The following is a 13,043-nucleotide window of genomic DNA, read 5'->3' as shown; positions in this document are numbered from 1 at the left end:
GGCTCAAGCGCCATCTTTCCCAGCATGAGGTTTACTCGGTGGAAAGGGGGGCTTGGGCGTCATTTTACGTAGTTAGTGATGTCAGTCTCGTGATCAGGTGCAAGGTTCTTTTATGAATAGAACATTTCATTAGTACAGTGTTCTCATGGCCTTCAGATTATACTATGTTGCAAATTACAGGAGATTCAGCAATTCCGGGGTTAGTCATGTCTTTATAGAAAATACAGTCTCTGTTCATTGTATTAAATGTTGCTGGGAAATTCTGTCAGTAATGTAGTTTAAAATGGAGGGTCTGTCACAGTGTGAGGTTAAAATGGAGTTAGTACAATAATTCAATACAGGTTCAATAAAGATTTTTAATAATTCTACATCACAGATACATACAGACAGACATACACACAGATACATACAGACACAAAGACAGACAGACATACATACACACAGACACAAAGACAGACAGACATACATACAGACACAAAGACAGACATACAGACATACACACAGATACATACAGACACACAGACAGACATACACACAGATACATAGAGACACACATACATACACACACACAGGCACACACACACACACACACACACACACAGACACAGACATACAGACACAAAGACAGACATACAGACACACAGATACATACAGACACAAAGACAGACAGACATACACACAGATACATAGAGACACACATACATACACACACACAGGCACACACACACACAGAGACACAGACATACAGACACAAAGACAGACATACAGACACACAGATACATACAGACACAAAGACAGGCAGACATACAGACACACAGATACATACAGACACAAAGACAGACAGATATACATACACACAGATACATACAGACACAAAGACAGACAGACATACATACACACAGACACAAAGACATTCATACAGATACATACAGACACAAAGACAGACATACATACACACAGATATACACAGACATACATACACACAGATACATACAGACACAAAGACAGTCAGATACATACAGACACAAAGACAGACATACATACATAGACATACACACAGATACATACAGACACAAAGACAGACAGACATACAGACACACAGATACATACAGACACAAAGACAGACAGACACACAGATACATACAGACACAAAGACAGACAGACATACAGACACACAGATACATACAGACACAAAGACAGACAGACAGATACAAACAGACACAAAGACAGACGGACATACATACATACAGATACATACAGACATACACAGATACATACAGACACAAAGACAGACACAAAGAGACAGACATACACACAGATACATACAGACACAAAGACCTACAGACATACATACATACAGACACAAAGACAGACATACATACACACAGACACAAAGACAGACAGACATACATACACACAGACACAAAGACAGACAGACAAACATACAGACATACATACACACAGACAGACATACACACAGACACAAAGACAGACAGACAGACATACACACAGATACATACAGACACAAAGACAGACATACATACACACAGACATACATACATATATACACAAAGACAGACAGACATACACACAGACACAAAGACAGACATACATACATACAGACACAAAGACAGACAGACATACATACAGACACACAGACAGACATACACACAGACACAAAGACAGACAGACATACATACACACAGATACATACAGACACAAAGACAGACATACATACATGTGACGGACCGCCTGGCACCCCTACTGGGTGCCTCCGCCAATCACTGCTTCCAGGTACCTCCGAGTACTTCCAAGCACTCCACAAGACACCATCAGCACTGTAGACCCTTAGCCGCCGCAGCTTTACTGGAGTCTTGCTGTCCTCCACCCACCTTGGACTCAAGTCTGGGATCCAGCTTCAAGTGGGCCGACCTCTCCTACTCCAGAGAGTATAGCAGGATAGCTCTTACAAGAGCTAGTGATATAGCTAGTATAGCCGTTTACTACAATTACGAGAGGAGGCTCTGTGTTGAGGATGAACTTTAACTAGTTTAATGGGAGCCACATGCAGCCTTATATGTAACTCCCAATGCAAGGGGTTTCCGGATACATATTCCCCACTGCACCTGAGAGGGGACTATGACAAAGTACACACTGTAATGACATTGGCTCTCAGGTCCAGGACACTCCCACACAAAATAGGATAATCCCTCCCCCTCCCCTGTGCCTCAGAGATAATTGAAAAACATACATTTTAACAATATCCCAAAAGTACCCCCAAAACACATGGAAACCCCACAAAAGTCACATCTTCTGATAGCCCCGATCTGGGGAACCAACATATCCAAAAATCACCCATATCGGTTCAGGAGTTCTGGATTTCCATGGAGGTCATAATGTTGACCGACCTTGCACATGGTCCTATGCCCAAAACAGTTCCATGAATTCAGTGTTAACGGTCAGTCTCTCTTTCTAGGCGTACAAAAGTACATAAATCACATACGTTTTTAAAGGGCCCATAGTGTTTTGGCAGGAGGCTGGCAAGAAGGCCCCTACAAGAACACGTGGAAGAGGCATTTAAAATCCATACACAAACAAACACACAGAGACCTCTTTTAGGGGGTTTTATGCATTTTTAAAGTACTTTTGGGGTGTTTGGGAAATGTGTGTTTTTTGTACCTGGAGATAATCGAGTTTAATACAGTCCTTGACTCATTTATCTCCCAGGCACAGAGGAGGGATTATCTTGTTTTATGGAGTGTTTTATGGGGGGGGGGGGGTCCCCTTGCATGGGGACCTGCATATAAGGCCAGTTGTGGCTGCCAATAAACAAGTTCCTGCTTACCCTCAACATAGAGTCTCATCTCATATTTCTAGGGAACCGCTATATGAGCTATAATCACCAGCTCTTGTAAGAGCTGCACCACTATACCTGCTATACCCTCTTGGAGAAGAGGCCTACTCACTGGGAGCTGGATCTAGGAGTTTGGTCCAAGGTTGGAAGGGACAGCGAGACCCTAGCCAAGCTGCGGTGCCTAAGGGGCTACGGTGTCCGTTGCTTATGGTACTCAGCGGCAGCAAGATAGCAGCGATTGGTGGAGGCACCCAGTTGGGGTGTCAGGCGGTCCGTCACAATAGGGTGCTGTATTATCTGGGGTGGGGGATATAGGGTGCTGTATTATCTGGGGTGAAGGATATAGGGTGCTGTATTATCTGGGGTGGGGGATATAGGGTGCTGTATTATCTGGGGTGGGGGGATATAGGGTGCTGTATTATCTGGGGTGGGGGATATAGGGTGCTGTATTATCTGGAGTGGGTGATATCGGGTGCTGAAACTGCCTGCCGGCTATGCTGTAAGTTCTCCTATGTGGGAGGTTGGGGCCTTCGACGGACCAGTGGTTGGAGGGTGTAACAAACTTCCCTGAACCCCTATAAGTCTCCTAAGCCCAAGTTATTTTTTTCCCTTTATTTGGTAGTTTTGTCTACCGAATGCAGACCACCCTTCTGGCTCATTATCTTAAAAGTAACCACAAAGTTAAGTGCTCTCTCTAGCAGGCCGCCGTTCATATAACCGAAAGACACGTGCGCTGGAAAACAGCGCCCATTTTGTCTCCCGACCGCAGGCAGCGGTACTTGGTCATCTAACTAATTTGGGCAGACGCCATGTGTGTGTCCAAGTTACAGTTTAATAATGAATATAGGCTTAATGTACAATCTCTCAGCTTTAATTTGAGTGTATTCACATCCAAATTAGAGGAGGGATTTAGTGATTACAGCTCCCCGATATGTAACCCCCTCTTTTTCAAGGGACAAAAGTAATTGGAGAATTGACTCAAACGTTGCTGCACAGAGAGGTGTGGGCACACAATGCAAATGAGAACAAAAATGTTTCACTTTCTATTCCTGAACACGTTGGCAGAAAAGGACAACAATGTAGAAGAACCCCTTTTGGCTGTCCCATCTATTTCTTTTATTGTTGGCACTTCTGAGTTTTTCTGTGCCTGCAGTATACATAACTACATATAACTATATGTGGCCAGACTTTGTTTGGTATAAGAATATACCAGATTGCAGGTGAACAACTAAATGCACCATACAAACAAAGTACCGAACAACCGGACCACCCTGATGTGAAGAATGGATGTAATTTACCTCCCTGATTGCTTGTCATATTCCCTTGCACATACGAACACGCTGCTACATTCCCTGGGTGGCCGCCATTTCGGCAGCCGAACACGTGGCGGCGGCCATCTTAAACCCACGAACAGCGGTGTTTGGTCGTCGAGTGTCTGGAACTCAATAAGGACACTCAACTAGCCGAACACCGCTAAGACCTCCAGGGCTTCACAAAACACCGATGGAAACACACAAACGGCACGTCGTTCGGTAGGATGAATCCCACGAACCATGGGATTCATCCGGTTACCGACTTAACCATGGATGGTATAGCCTTTCGGGACTTTTGAGGCACGAACTGAGACCGACCGCAGGGCCAGATCTCATGGAACTATTTTTGGCTACCTTACCCATGCGGTCGGTCAAAACTTTACCTTCCCATAACTCCCGAACCCCTGGTCTGATCTGGGTGATTTTTGGATATGTTCCTCACCCAGATCAGGGCTACCAGGGGGTACCATATTTAAAGGTATATCACACATATTTGGGGTACATCTAAAAAGTGGGGAAAAGTATGCATTGTATAATTGTGTTAATTGCTAATCTAAGGGGAGGAGATGTGTGGGAGGTAACGTCTATGGGATTGATTACTGTACCAATTGTGGTGAATCCCTCCCTTGCATGGGAGAATCGCATAAAAGTAGGAATGTTGCCATTAAACTTCAGTTCTACTCCTGATAATGTGTGTCGTCCAGTGATTGGGAAAGGTGATGGGATACTATGGGACTTTATTGCTGATTGTGCTGGATATTCTCTTGGATTTATTACTTGTTCCTGCATCCTCTTAAAGGGACTCTATAGTCTACATATAAAAGCAAGAAAGACAGGTCCTTCTTGCTTTTATATGAACTTACATTTAATTAAAAAAAAATTTGAGGTGTTTTTATATTAAAAACTTACCTCCGTTCCAGCGCCGAGCTCCCAGCCAGGCCGCGCCCCCTTTTTCGTCAAAATGACGAAATCGCGGGGCCCAATAGGACGCTTCTCTGAGAGAAGCGTCAGGGCGATGTGGTGCGCATGCGCGGCTTCGCGCTGCACCAATCGCGTTCTTCATAGAGCGGCATTGACAGCCGCCCTATGAAGAACCTGAGCGCTTTACCGCGCATGTGCGCGGAATGCGCGTTCGCGAGCTGAGCTGTCTGACTGACAGCTCAGCTCGCTTTCTAAAACGATATCAATAAGGGGGGACCTACTGTCCCCCCCCGGCCCCCACCCCTGAGCGGCGGGTGGGGGCCCTAAAATTATCAATAAGGGGGGGGACCTACTGTCCCCCCCCCGGCCCCCACCCCTGTGCGGCGGGTGGGGGCCCTAAAATAAAAAATAAGGGGGTGACCTACTGTCCCCCCCCCGGCCCCCACCCCTGAGCGGTGGGTGGGGGCCCTAAAATTCACAATAGGGAGGGGACCTACTGTCCCCCCCGGCCCCCACCCCTGTGCGGCGGGTGGGGGCCCTAAAATTCACAATAAGGGGGGGGGCCTACTGCCCCCCCCCGGCCCCCACCCCTGAGCGGTGGGTGGGGGCCCTAAAATTCACAATAGGGAGGGGACCTACTGTCCCCCCCCCCGGCCCCCACCCCTGTGCGGCGGGTGGGGGCCCTAAAATTCACAATAAGGGGGGGGGCCTACTGCCCCCCCCCGGCCCCCACCCCTGAGCGGTGGGTGGGGGCCCTAAAATTCACAATAGGGGGGGACCTACTGTCCCCCCCGGCCCCCACCCCTGTGCGGCGGGTGGGGGCCCTAAAATTATCAATAGGGGGGGACCTATTGTCCCCCCCCCGGCCCCCACCCCTGAGCGGTGGGTGGGGGCCCTAAATACAAAGGGGGTGGGGACCCTAATTAACCCTCCCCCCCGCCCCCTCCCACCCCCAAAAAAAAAAATATCTCCCTACCTACCCCCCTCACCCTAAAAATAATGAGTGGGGACCCTTTAACTAAAAACCTGTAAAGAAAAATAAGATAAAAACAACTTACCGTTCGATGTTTTCTTTCTTCTAAAATCTTCTTTCTTCAGCCCCAAAAAAGGCCAAATAAAAAGCCATAATAACCAACGCAATAATAAAAAAAAAAAAAAAAACCCGAGCGCAAAAAAAATAATCCATCTTCACCCATGGAGGGCTCCGCGCAGACTGAGCTCCGCAGGGCGGGGGAAGGCTTATAAAGCCTTGCCCCGCCCTGCAATTAGGCTAAGAACACTCTGATTGGTGGGTTTAAGCCAATCAGAGTGCTCTTTGTCATTTTACAAGCGTGGGAAAGTTCTTTGGAATTTCCCCACGCTAGTAAAATGACACAGAGCACTGTGATTGGATGGATTTCAAGCCATCCAATCACAGCGCTCTTTGTCATTTTACAAGCGTGGGAAAGTTCTTTGGAATTTTCCCACGCTTGTAAAATGACACAGAGCACTGTGATTGGATGGATTTCAAGCCATCCAATCACATTGCTCTGTGTCATTTTACAAGCGTGGGAAAATTCCAAAGAACTTTCCCACGCTTGTAAAATGACAAAGAGCACTGTGATTGGATGGCTTGAAATCCATCCAATCACAGTGCTCTGTGTCATTTTACAAGCGTGGGAAAATTCCAAAGAACTTTCCCACGCTTGTAAAATGACAAAGAGCACTGTGATTGGATGGCTTGAAATCCATCCAATCACAGTGCTCTGTGTCATTTTACAAGCGTGGGGAAATTCCAAAGAACTTTCCCACGCTTGTAAAATGACAAAGAGCACTCTGATTGGCTTAAACCCACCAATCAGAGTGTTCTTAGCCTAATTGCAGGGCGGTGCAAGGCTTTATAAGCCTTCCCCCGCCCTGCGGAGCTCAGTCTGCGCGGAGCCCTCCATGGGTGAAGATGGATTATTTTTTTTTGCGCTCTGGTTTTTTTTTTTTTTTTTTATTGCGTCGGTTATTATGGCTTTTTATTTGGCCTTTTTTGGGGCTGAAGAAAGAAGATTTTAGAAGAAAGAAAACATCGAATGGTAAGTTGTTTTTATCTTATTTTTTTTTCTTTACAGGTTTTTAGTTAAAGGGTCCCCCCTCATTCTTTTTAGGGTGAGGGGGGTAGGTAGGGAGATAAGTTTTTTTTGGGGGGGGGAGGGTTAACTAGGGTCCCCCCACCCACCGCTCAGGGGTGGGGGCCGGGGGGGACAATAGGTCCCCCCCTTATTGATAATTTTAGGGCCCCCACCCGCCGCACAGGGGTGGGGGCCGGGGGGGGGGCAGTATGTCCCCCCCCCCTTATTTATTATTTTAGGGCCCCCACCCGCCGCACAGGGGTGGGGGCCGGGGGGGGGCAGTATGTCCCCCCCTTATTTTTATTTTAAGGCCCCCACCCACCGCACAGGGGTGGGGGCCGGGGGGGGGGACAATAGGTCCCCCCTTATTGATAATTTTAGGGCCCCCACCCGCCGCACAGGGGTGGGGGCCGGGGGGGGGCAGTATGTCCCCACCTTATTTTTATTTTAAGGCCCCCACCCACCGTACAGGGGTGGGGGCCGGGGGGGGACAATAGGTCCCCCCTTATTGATAATTTTAGGGCCCCCACCCGCCGCACAGGGGTGGGGGCCGGGGGGGGGGCAGTATGTCCCCCCCTTATTTTTTATTTTAAGGCCCCCACCTACCGCACAGGGGTGGGGGCCGGGGGGGGACAATAGGTCCCCCCTTATTGATAATTTTAGGGCCCCCACCCGCCGCACAGGGGTGGGGGCCGGGGGGCAGTATGTGCCCCCCTTATTTTTAGGGCCCCCACCCACCGCTCAGGGGTGGGGGCCAGGGGGGGGGGGGGGGGGAGGAGAGTAGGTCCCGTCCCCCCCCCCTTCAACCACTATTGTGGCCAGACAGCATCCCTGTGGGTTCGGGCTTCAGCTGTCAGCTGAAGCCACGCCCACAGCAGTGCTGACAGGCTGTCAGCACACAAAGCGCGTTCACAGTGCTTTGTGTGCTGATAGCCGGTCTGATGCATTCACCCAGAATGCATCGGACGAGAGGCCTTTTTAGGGCCTCTGAACTCGGAAGTCCCTCTGGTGGCCGTCTGATTGACTGCAACAAGAGGTGTTCCAAGCTTCCAATGTAAACACTGCATTTTCTCAGAAAATACAGTGCTTACAAGAAAAAGGCTCCGGGTAGCTGTAGCACTCACCTAAACAACCTCATTAAGCTGAAGTTGTTCAGGTGACTATAGTGTCCCTTTAATATATTGGTGGAGCTCAGCTGTGGGAAATCAGCTCTCCTCTACAAACAATTATAATGATGACTGACAGGGATCCAAGTTCCTGGGTAGATATGTGGATTTCTAAAGTTGATTTTATTTTTTATACCTCACAAGCACATTTCTTTGAAATATAGGGATAAGTAAACAACATTTAAAATCCTGGTAACAGTTACAGTTACACTTTAAGTACACATATATATTTTCCACTGAAAAAAAGAAAAAAAAAAAAAAACATTTACTAGATCCCTCAACTTTAATCATAATAAAATGAACCTTTGCATCAAAATGACATTATGTTTAATGCGGGATAGATTGGTTTTAGTGGTTTCCACTTGGCATCATGCATTCAGTTTTACCAGGTTTTAGTGTAAGCAGCAGTACCCCCCCCCCCTTAATAAAATTAAATATGTATTTTTTAAGATACCTTTGTTTAAATGCCATCTACTCTAACAAGGAGATCATGGAAAATATTTAGCTGCAAAAAAAAAAAAAAAAATCCGCCATTTTATATGCCCCCAGAACATGGCTAAACCGATATTTGGATGATATTCTCAATATATACAGTCAGTGTCACAGTGCAGTGACATGGTACTGAGCCACATTACAGTCAAATGAAAACACAAGGTAAACCCAGTTCAAGCTAATTGATGACATGGATAAAGATGTTGCAGTATCTTGTATTACGAAGAATCTCCATCAATCTGTCTGGGGCCGGTATACACGGATGTGAATTGCAGAATTATTTCTATTCCGGGATCCTGACTCCATATCCTCACCCCCTTCGGGTTCTAGATCATCAGTCAGCTCTACAGTAGAGGTGTTAGCAGAGATCAGAAGGGTCCCTGGCCCAGACGCCTGGAGCTGTAAAGCCAGGTTAATAGCACGACCGATGGCAAGGCCCAAGCCATGCACCCTCAGCTCCTTGTGGCCCCCATCTCCTAGGAGCCGACGGCAACGGCAAAGCTGGGCCCGAAAATCAGTCTTTGTGTTTACATAGATGTCGTTCGGCCCTCGTGGTGGCCGTGGGGCCGGTCTTCGTCGGTGTCGGATTCGTTCTGGAGCTGATAACTGCTCAGCCATTTCCTAATTTAAATAAGGAGAAGAGTAAATAAATACAGAGGAACAAAAGTATTCTGTTTAACTCATTTAATTTTTCACAAAAATGGAGTAGAAACAGTATAGGATATATGTTATTCACTAAGTTTTACAAGTATATTAGCAAATGTGGTGAAAACCTTTGAAGGCAATTAACAGTAAGTCAGATGCATTAATTAAGAGGTAATTCATTTATTTTATTAAAGGGAAACAATACGTTTTCCTGGCACTGCAGGTCCCCTCTCTCTCCCACTTCCTGGTTGCTGAAGGTCCCACGTTGCTGCTTCTTCCTCCACCGCCGCTCCTCTTCCTCTGCATTACGTCGGCCGGTGGGAGAGACTGATCCTGCCCGCCGGCCAGGGAGACCTAATGCTTTCCTATGGGGAATTGACCGACGCTGGAGGTCCTCACACAGCATGAGAGAGTTGGCACCCAGACCACTCCAATGGGCAGAAGTGGTCTGGGTGCCTGGAGTGTCCCTTTAACATGCAAACTTAGATGCCTAACTCTGAATTACCATGATATGGTCAGGAATGTATTCACAAACATTAATAATTAAAACATTAAGAAAACTAATAAAATGGTATGTAAAAGTATGAAGATCCCACCAAAACCCCTGACAGAACCTGGAAAATAACTTGTCCTATTCGCTCATAGTATCGAAGGCAATATGAGGGCTAATGAGAAGATACCACAAGAAGAGGACACAGTCTTAAATTAGATGGGCAAAGGTTTAAAAATAATATCAGGAAGTATTACTTTACTGAGAGAGTAGTGGATGCATGGAATAGCCTTCCAGCTGAAGTGGTAGAGGTAAACACAGTAAAGGAGTTTAAGCATGCGTGGGATAGGCATAAGGCTATCCTAACTATAAGATAAGGCCAGAGACTAATGAAAGTATTTAGAAAATTGGGCAGACTAGATGGGCCGAATGGTTCTTATCTGCCGTCACATTCTATGTTTCTAATTCAGATGGATTGTAAAGAGGACATCCGGGCTTTCCAGTGAGGTTATGTGATAGGCTGGGATGCTGGGAACTTCCTCCTACTTTTTCATCAAAAATGGATGGTATATTGGAAGACAAGTTTTTCGGTTCCCAGGAAAATGTTTGTATAATGCTCCTCTATGAATTTGCCAGACAAGCCTTCCCTATTCAGGGGCTTAAACCAGTTAATGACTCAGTCTTTATTGCATAGACGCTAAGCTGACCCTGTTTGCAGTAAAATATATATTACAGATATTAAAAAGCCAGAACAAAGTTAGCTGACACTTATAAAGGGACTGCCATTTTATTGATGTAACACCTTGGAGGCCATTGTCATTTGTCTCCCATAGGAAAGTCCTGTTAACATTAAATGACACGCATCATTGTGAAAACCTTCCTGTAATGGCATGAACTAGCGTTGGTCCCTAAGGGTTAAAGGTTCTACGTAACTGAACAAAGCTGACTGTCGGACCGGGCAGTGGAGGGCCTGGCTGGAATAAGCTGCCGCTTTGGCCTGTGATTCGATGCGGTGGGTCACCAGGCTTATCCCTTTGAGGGTTACTGCTGTGTGTGCCTGCTTTGCAATGCTCGTTCTCCTGTCATTCCCTCAGACACAATGGCCCCCGCCTGCCCTCTCCCAGGATGCCCCGCGGTACGGGTCCCCGCTCCGGACACTTCTCTCACCGTTTCCAGGCCGAGGACACGTGACCAACTGGATCGGCGCGAGAGCCTGACCGGGAGTGACCAATCAGAGAGAAGCAGAAGACACGCCCGCCCGAGGCGGTACCAAGTAACTGTCAATCAAAATATCCTACCAATCCTGGCCGGGATCTGCAGGTGGGCGTGTCCAACTCTGTGTGAGAATAGGGAGAGAGAGACCTGAGACAGAATAGGGAGAGAGAGACCTGAGGCAGAATAGGGAGAGAGAGACCTGAGACAGAATAGGGAGAGAGAGACCTGAGACAGAATAGGGAGAGAGAGACCTGAGACAGAATAGGGAGAGAGAGACCTGAGACAGAATAGGGAGAGAGAGACCTGAGACAGAATAGGGAGATAGAGACCTGAGGCAGAATAGGGAGAGAGAGACCTGAGGCAGAATAGGGAGAGAGAGACCTGAGACAGAATAGGGAGAGAGAGACCTGAGACAGAATAGGGAGAGAGAGACCTGAGACAGAATAGGGAGAGAGACCTGAGACAGAATAGGGAGAGAGACCTGAGACAGAATAGGGAGAGAGAGACCTGAGACAGAATAGGGAGAGAGAGACCTGAGACAGAATAGGGAGAGAGACCTGAGACAGAATAGGGAGAGAGAGACCTGAGACAGAATAGGGAGAGAGAGACCTGAGACAGAATAGGCAGAGAGACCTGAGACAGAATAGGGAGAGAGAGACCTGAGACAGAATAGGGAGAGAGACCTGAGACAGAATAGGGAGAGAGACCTGAGACAGAATAGGGAGAGAGAGACCTGAGACAGAATAGGCAGAGAGACCTGAGACAGAATAGGGAGAGAGACCTGAGGCAGAAAAGAGAAAGAGACCAGAGACAGAATAGAGAGAGAAACCTGAGACAGAATAGGGAGAGACCTGAGACAGAATAGGGATAGACCTGAGACAGAATAGGGAGAGACCTGAGACAGAATAGGGATAGACCTGAGACAGAATAGAGAGAGAGATCTGAGACAGAATAGAGAGAGACCTGAGACAGAATAGAGAGAGACCTGAGACAGAATAGGGATAGACATGAGACAGAATAGAGAGAGAGACCTGAGACAGAATAGGGAGAGACCTGAGACAGAATAGAGAGAGAGATCTGAGACAGAATAGAGAGAGACCTGAGACAGAATAGAGAGAGACCTGAGACAGAATAGGGATAGACATGAGACAGAATAGAGAGAGAGACCTGAGACAGAATAGGGAGAGACCTGAGACAGAATAGAGAGAGAGACCTGAGACAGAATAGGGAGAGAGACCTGAGACAGAATAGAGAGAGACCTGAGACAGAATAGAGAGAGACCTGAGACAGAAAAGAGAGAGACCTGAGACAGAATAGAGAGAGACCTGAGACAGAAAAGAGAGAGACCTGAGACAGAATAGGGAGAGAGACCTGAGACAGAATAGGGAGAGAGACCTGAGACAGAATAGGGAGAGAGATCTGAGACAGAATAGAGAGAGAGAGACCTGAGACAGAATAGAAAGAGACCTGAGACAGAATAGGGGGAGAGACCTGAGGCAGAATAGAGAGAGAGAGACCTGAGACAGAATAGGGAGAGAGAGACCTGAGACAGAATAGGGAGAGAGACCTGAGACAGAATAGGGAGAGAGACCTGAGACAGAATAGGGAGAGAGAGACCTGAGACAGAATAGGGAGAGAGAGACCTGAGACAGAATAGGGAGAGAGAGACCTGAGACAGAATAGGGAGAGAGAGACCTGAGACAGAATAGGGAGAGAGAGACCTGAGACAGAATAGGGAGAGAGACCTGAGACAGAATAGGGAGAGAGACCTGAGACAGAATAGGGAGAGAGAGACCTGAGACAGAATAGGGAGAGAGAGACCTGAGACAGAATAGGGAGAGAGAGACC

General features: G+C 47.2%; 1 protein-coding gene across 2 annotated transcripts; it reads right to left on the bottom strand.

The window, feature by feature from the left end:
* Window positions 1-8,691: 8,691 nt before the first annotated feature.
* Window positions 8,692-11,198, bottom strand: POP7 (POP7 homolog, ribonuclease P/MRP subunit). Of its 2 annotated transcripts, none has more exons than XM_063446082.1 (2): window positions 11,148-11,198; window positions 8,692-9,466 (listed from the first exon to the last, which is right to left on the bottom strand). In XM_063446082.1, exon 2 carries the CDS (start codon window positions 9,461-9,463, stop codon window positions 9,080-9,082), a length of 384 nt encoding a protein of 127 aa, XP_063302152.1. In that variant the 5' UTR covers window positions 9,464-9,466; window positions 11,148-11,198; the 3' UTR covers window positions 8,692-9,079. The 2 variants fall into 2 exon arrangements, with proteins under 2 accessions (XP_063302152.1, XP_063302153.1); XM_063446083.1 differs by lacking the exon at window positions 11,148-11,198 and adding an exon at window positions 10,914-10,976.
* Window positions 11,199-13,043: the final 1,845 nt, after the last annotated feature.

This window comes from Pelobates fuscus, chromosome 3, assembly GCF_036172605.1.
Source record: "Pelobates fuscus isolate aPelFus1 chromosome 3, aPelFus1.pri, whole genome shotgun sequence".
Classification (NCBI taxonomy): Eukaryota; Metazoa; Chordata; class Amphibia; order Anura; family Pelobatidae; genus Pelobates; species Pelobates fuscus.
Note: the sequence above shows the minus strand (reverse complement) of the source record. Positions and strands in the feature narration are given on the sequence as shown.

Excerpts from the sequence above, each read along its gene's own strand:
- POP7 (XM_063446082.1), bottom strand. The coding sequence starts at position 9,463 with ATGGCTGAGCAGTTATCAGCTCCAGAACGAATCCGACACCGACGAAGA.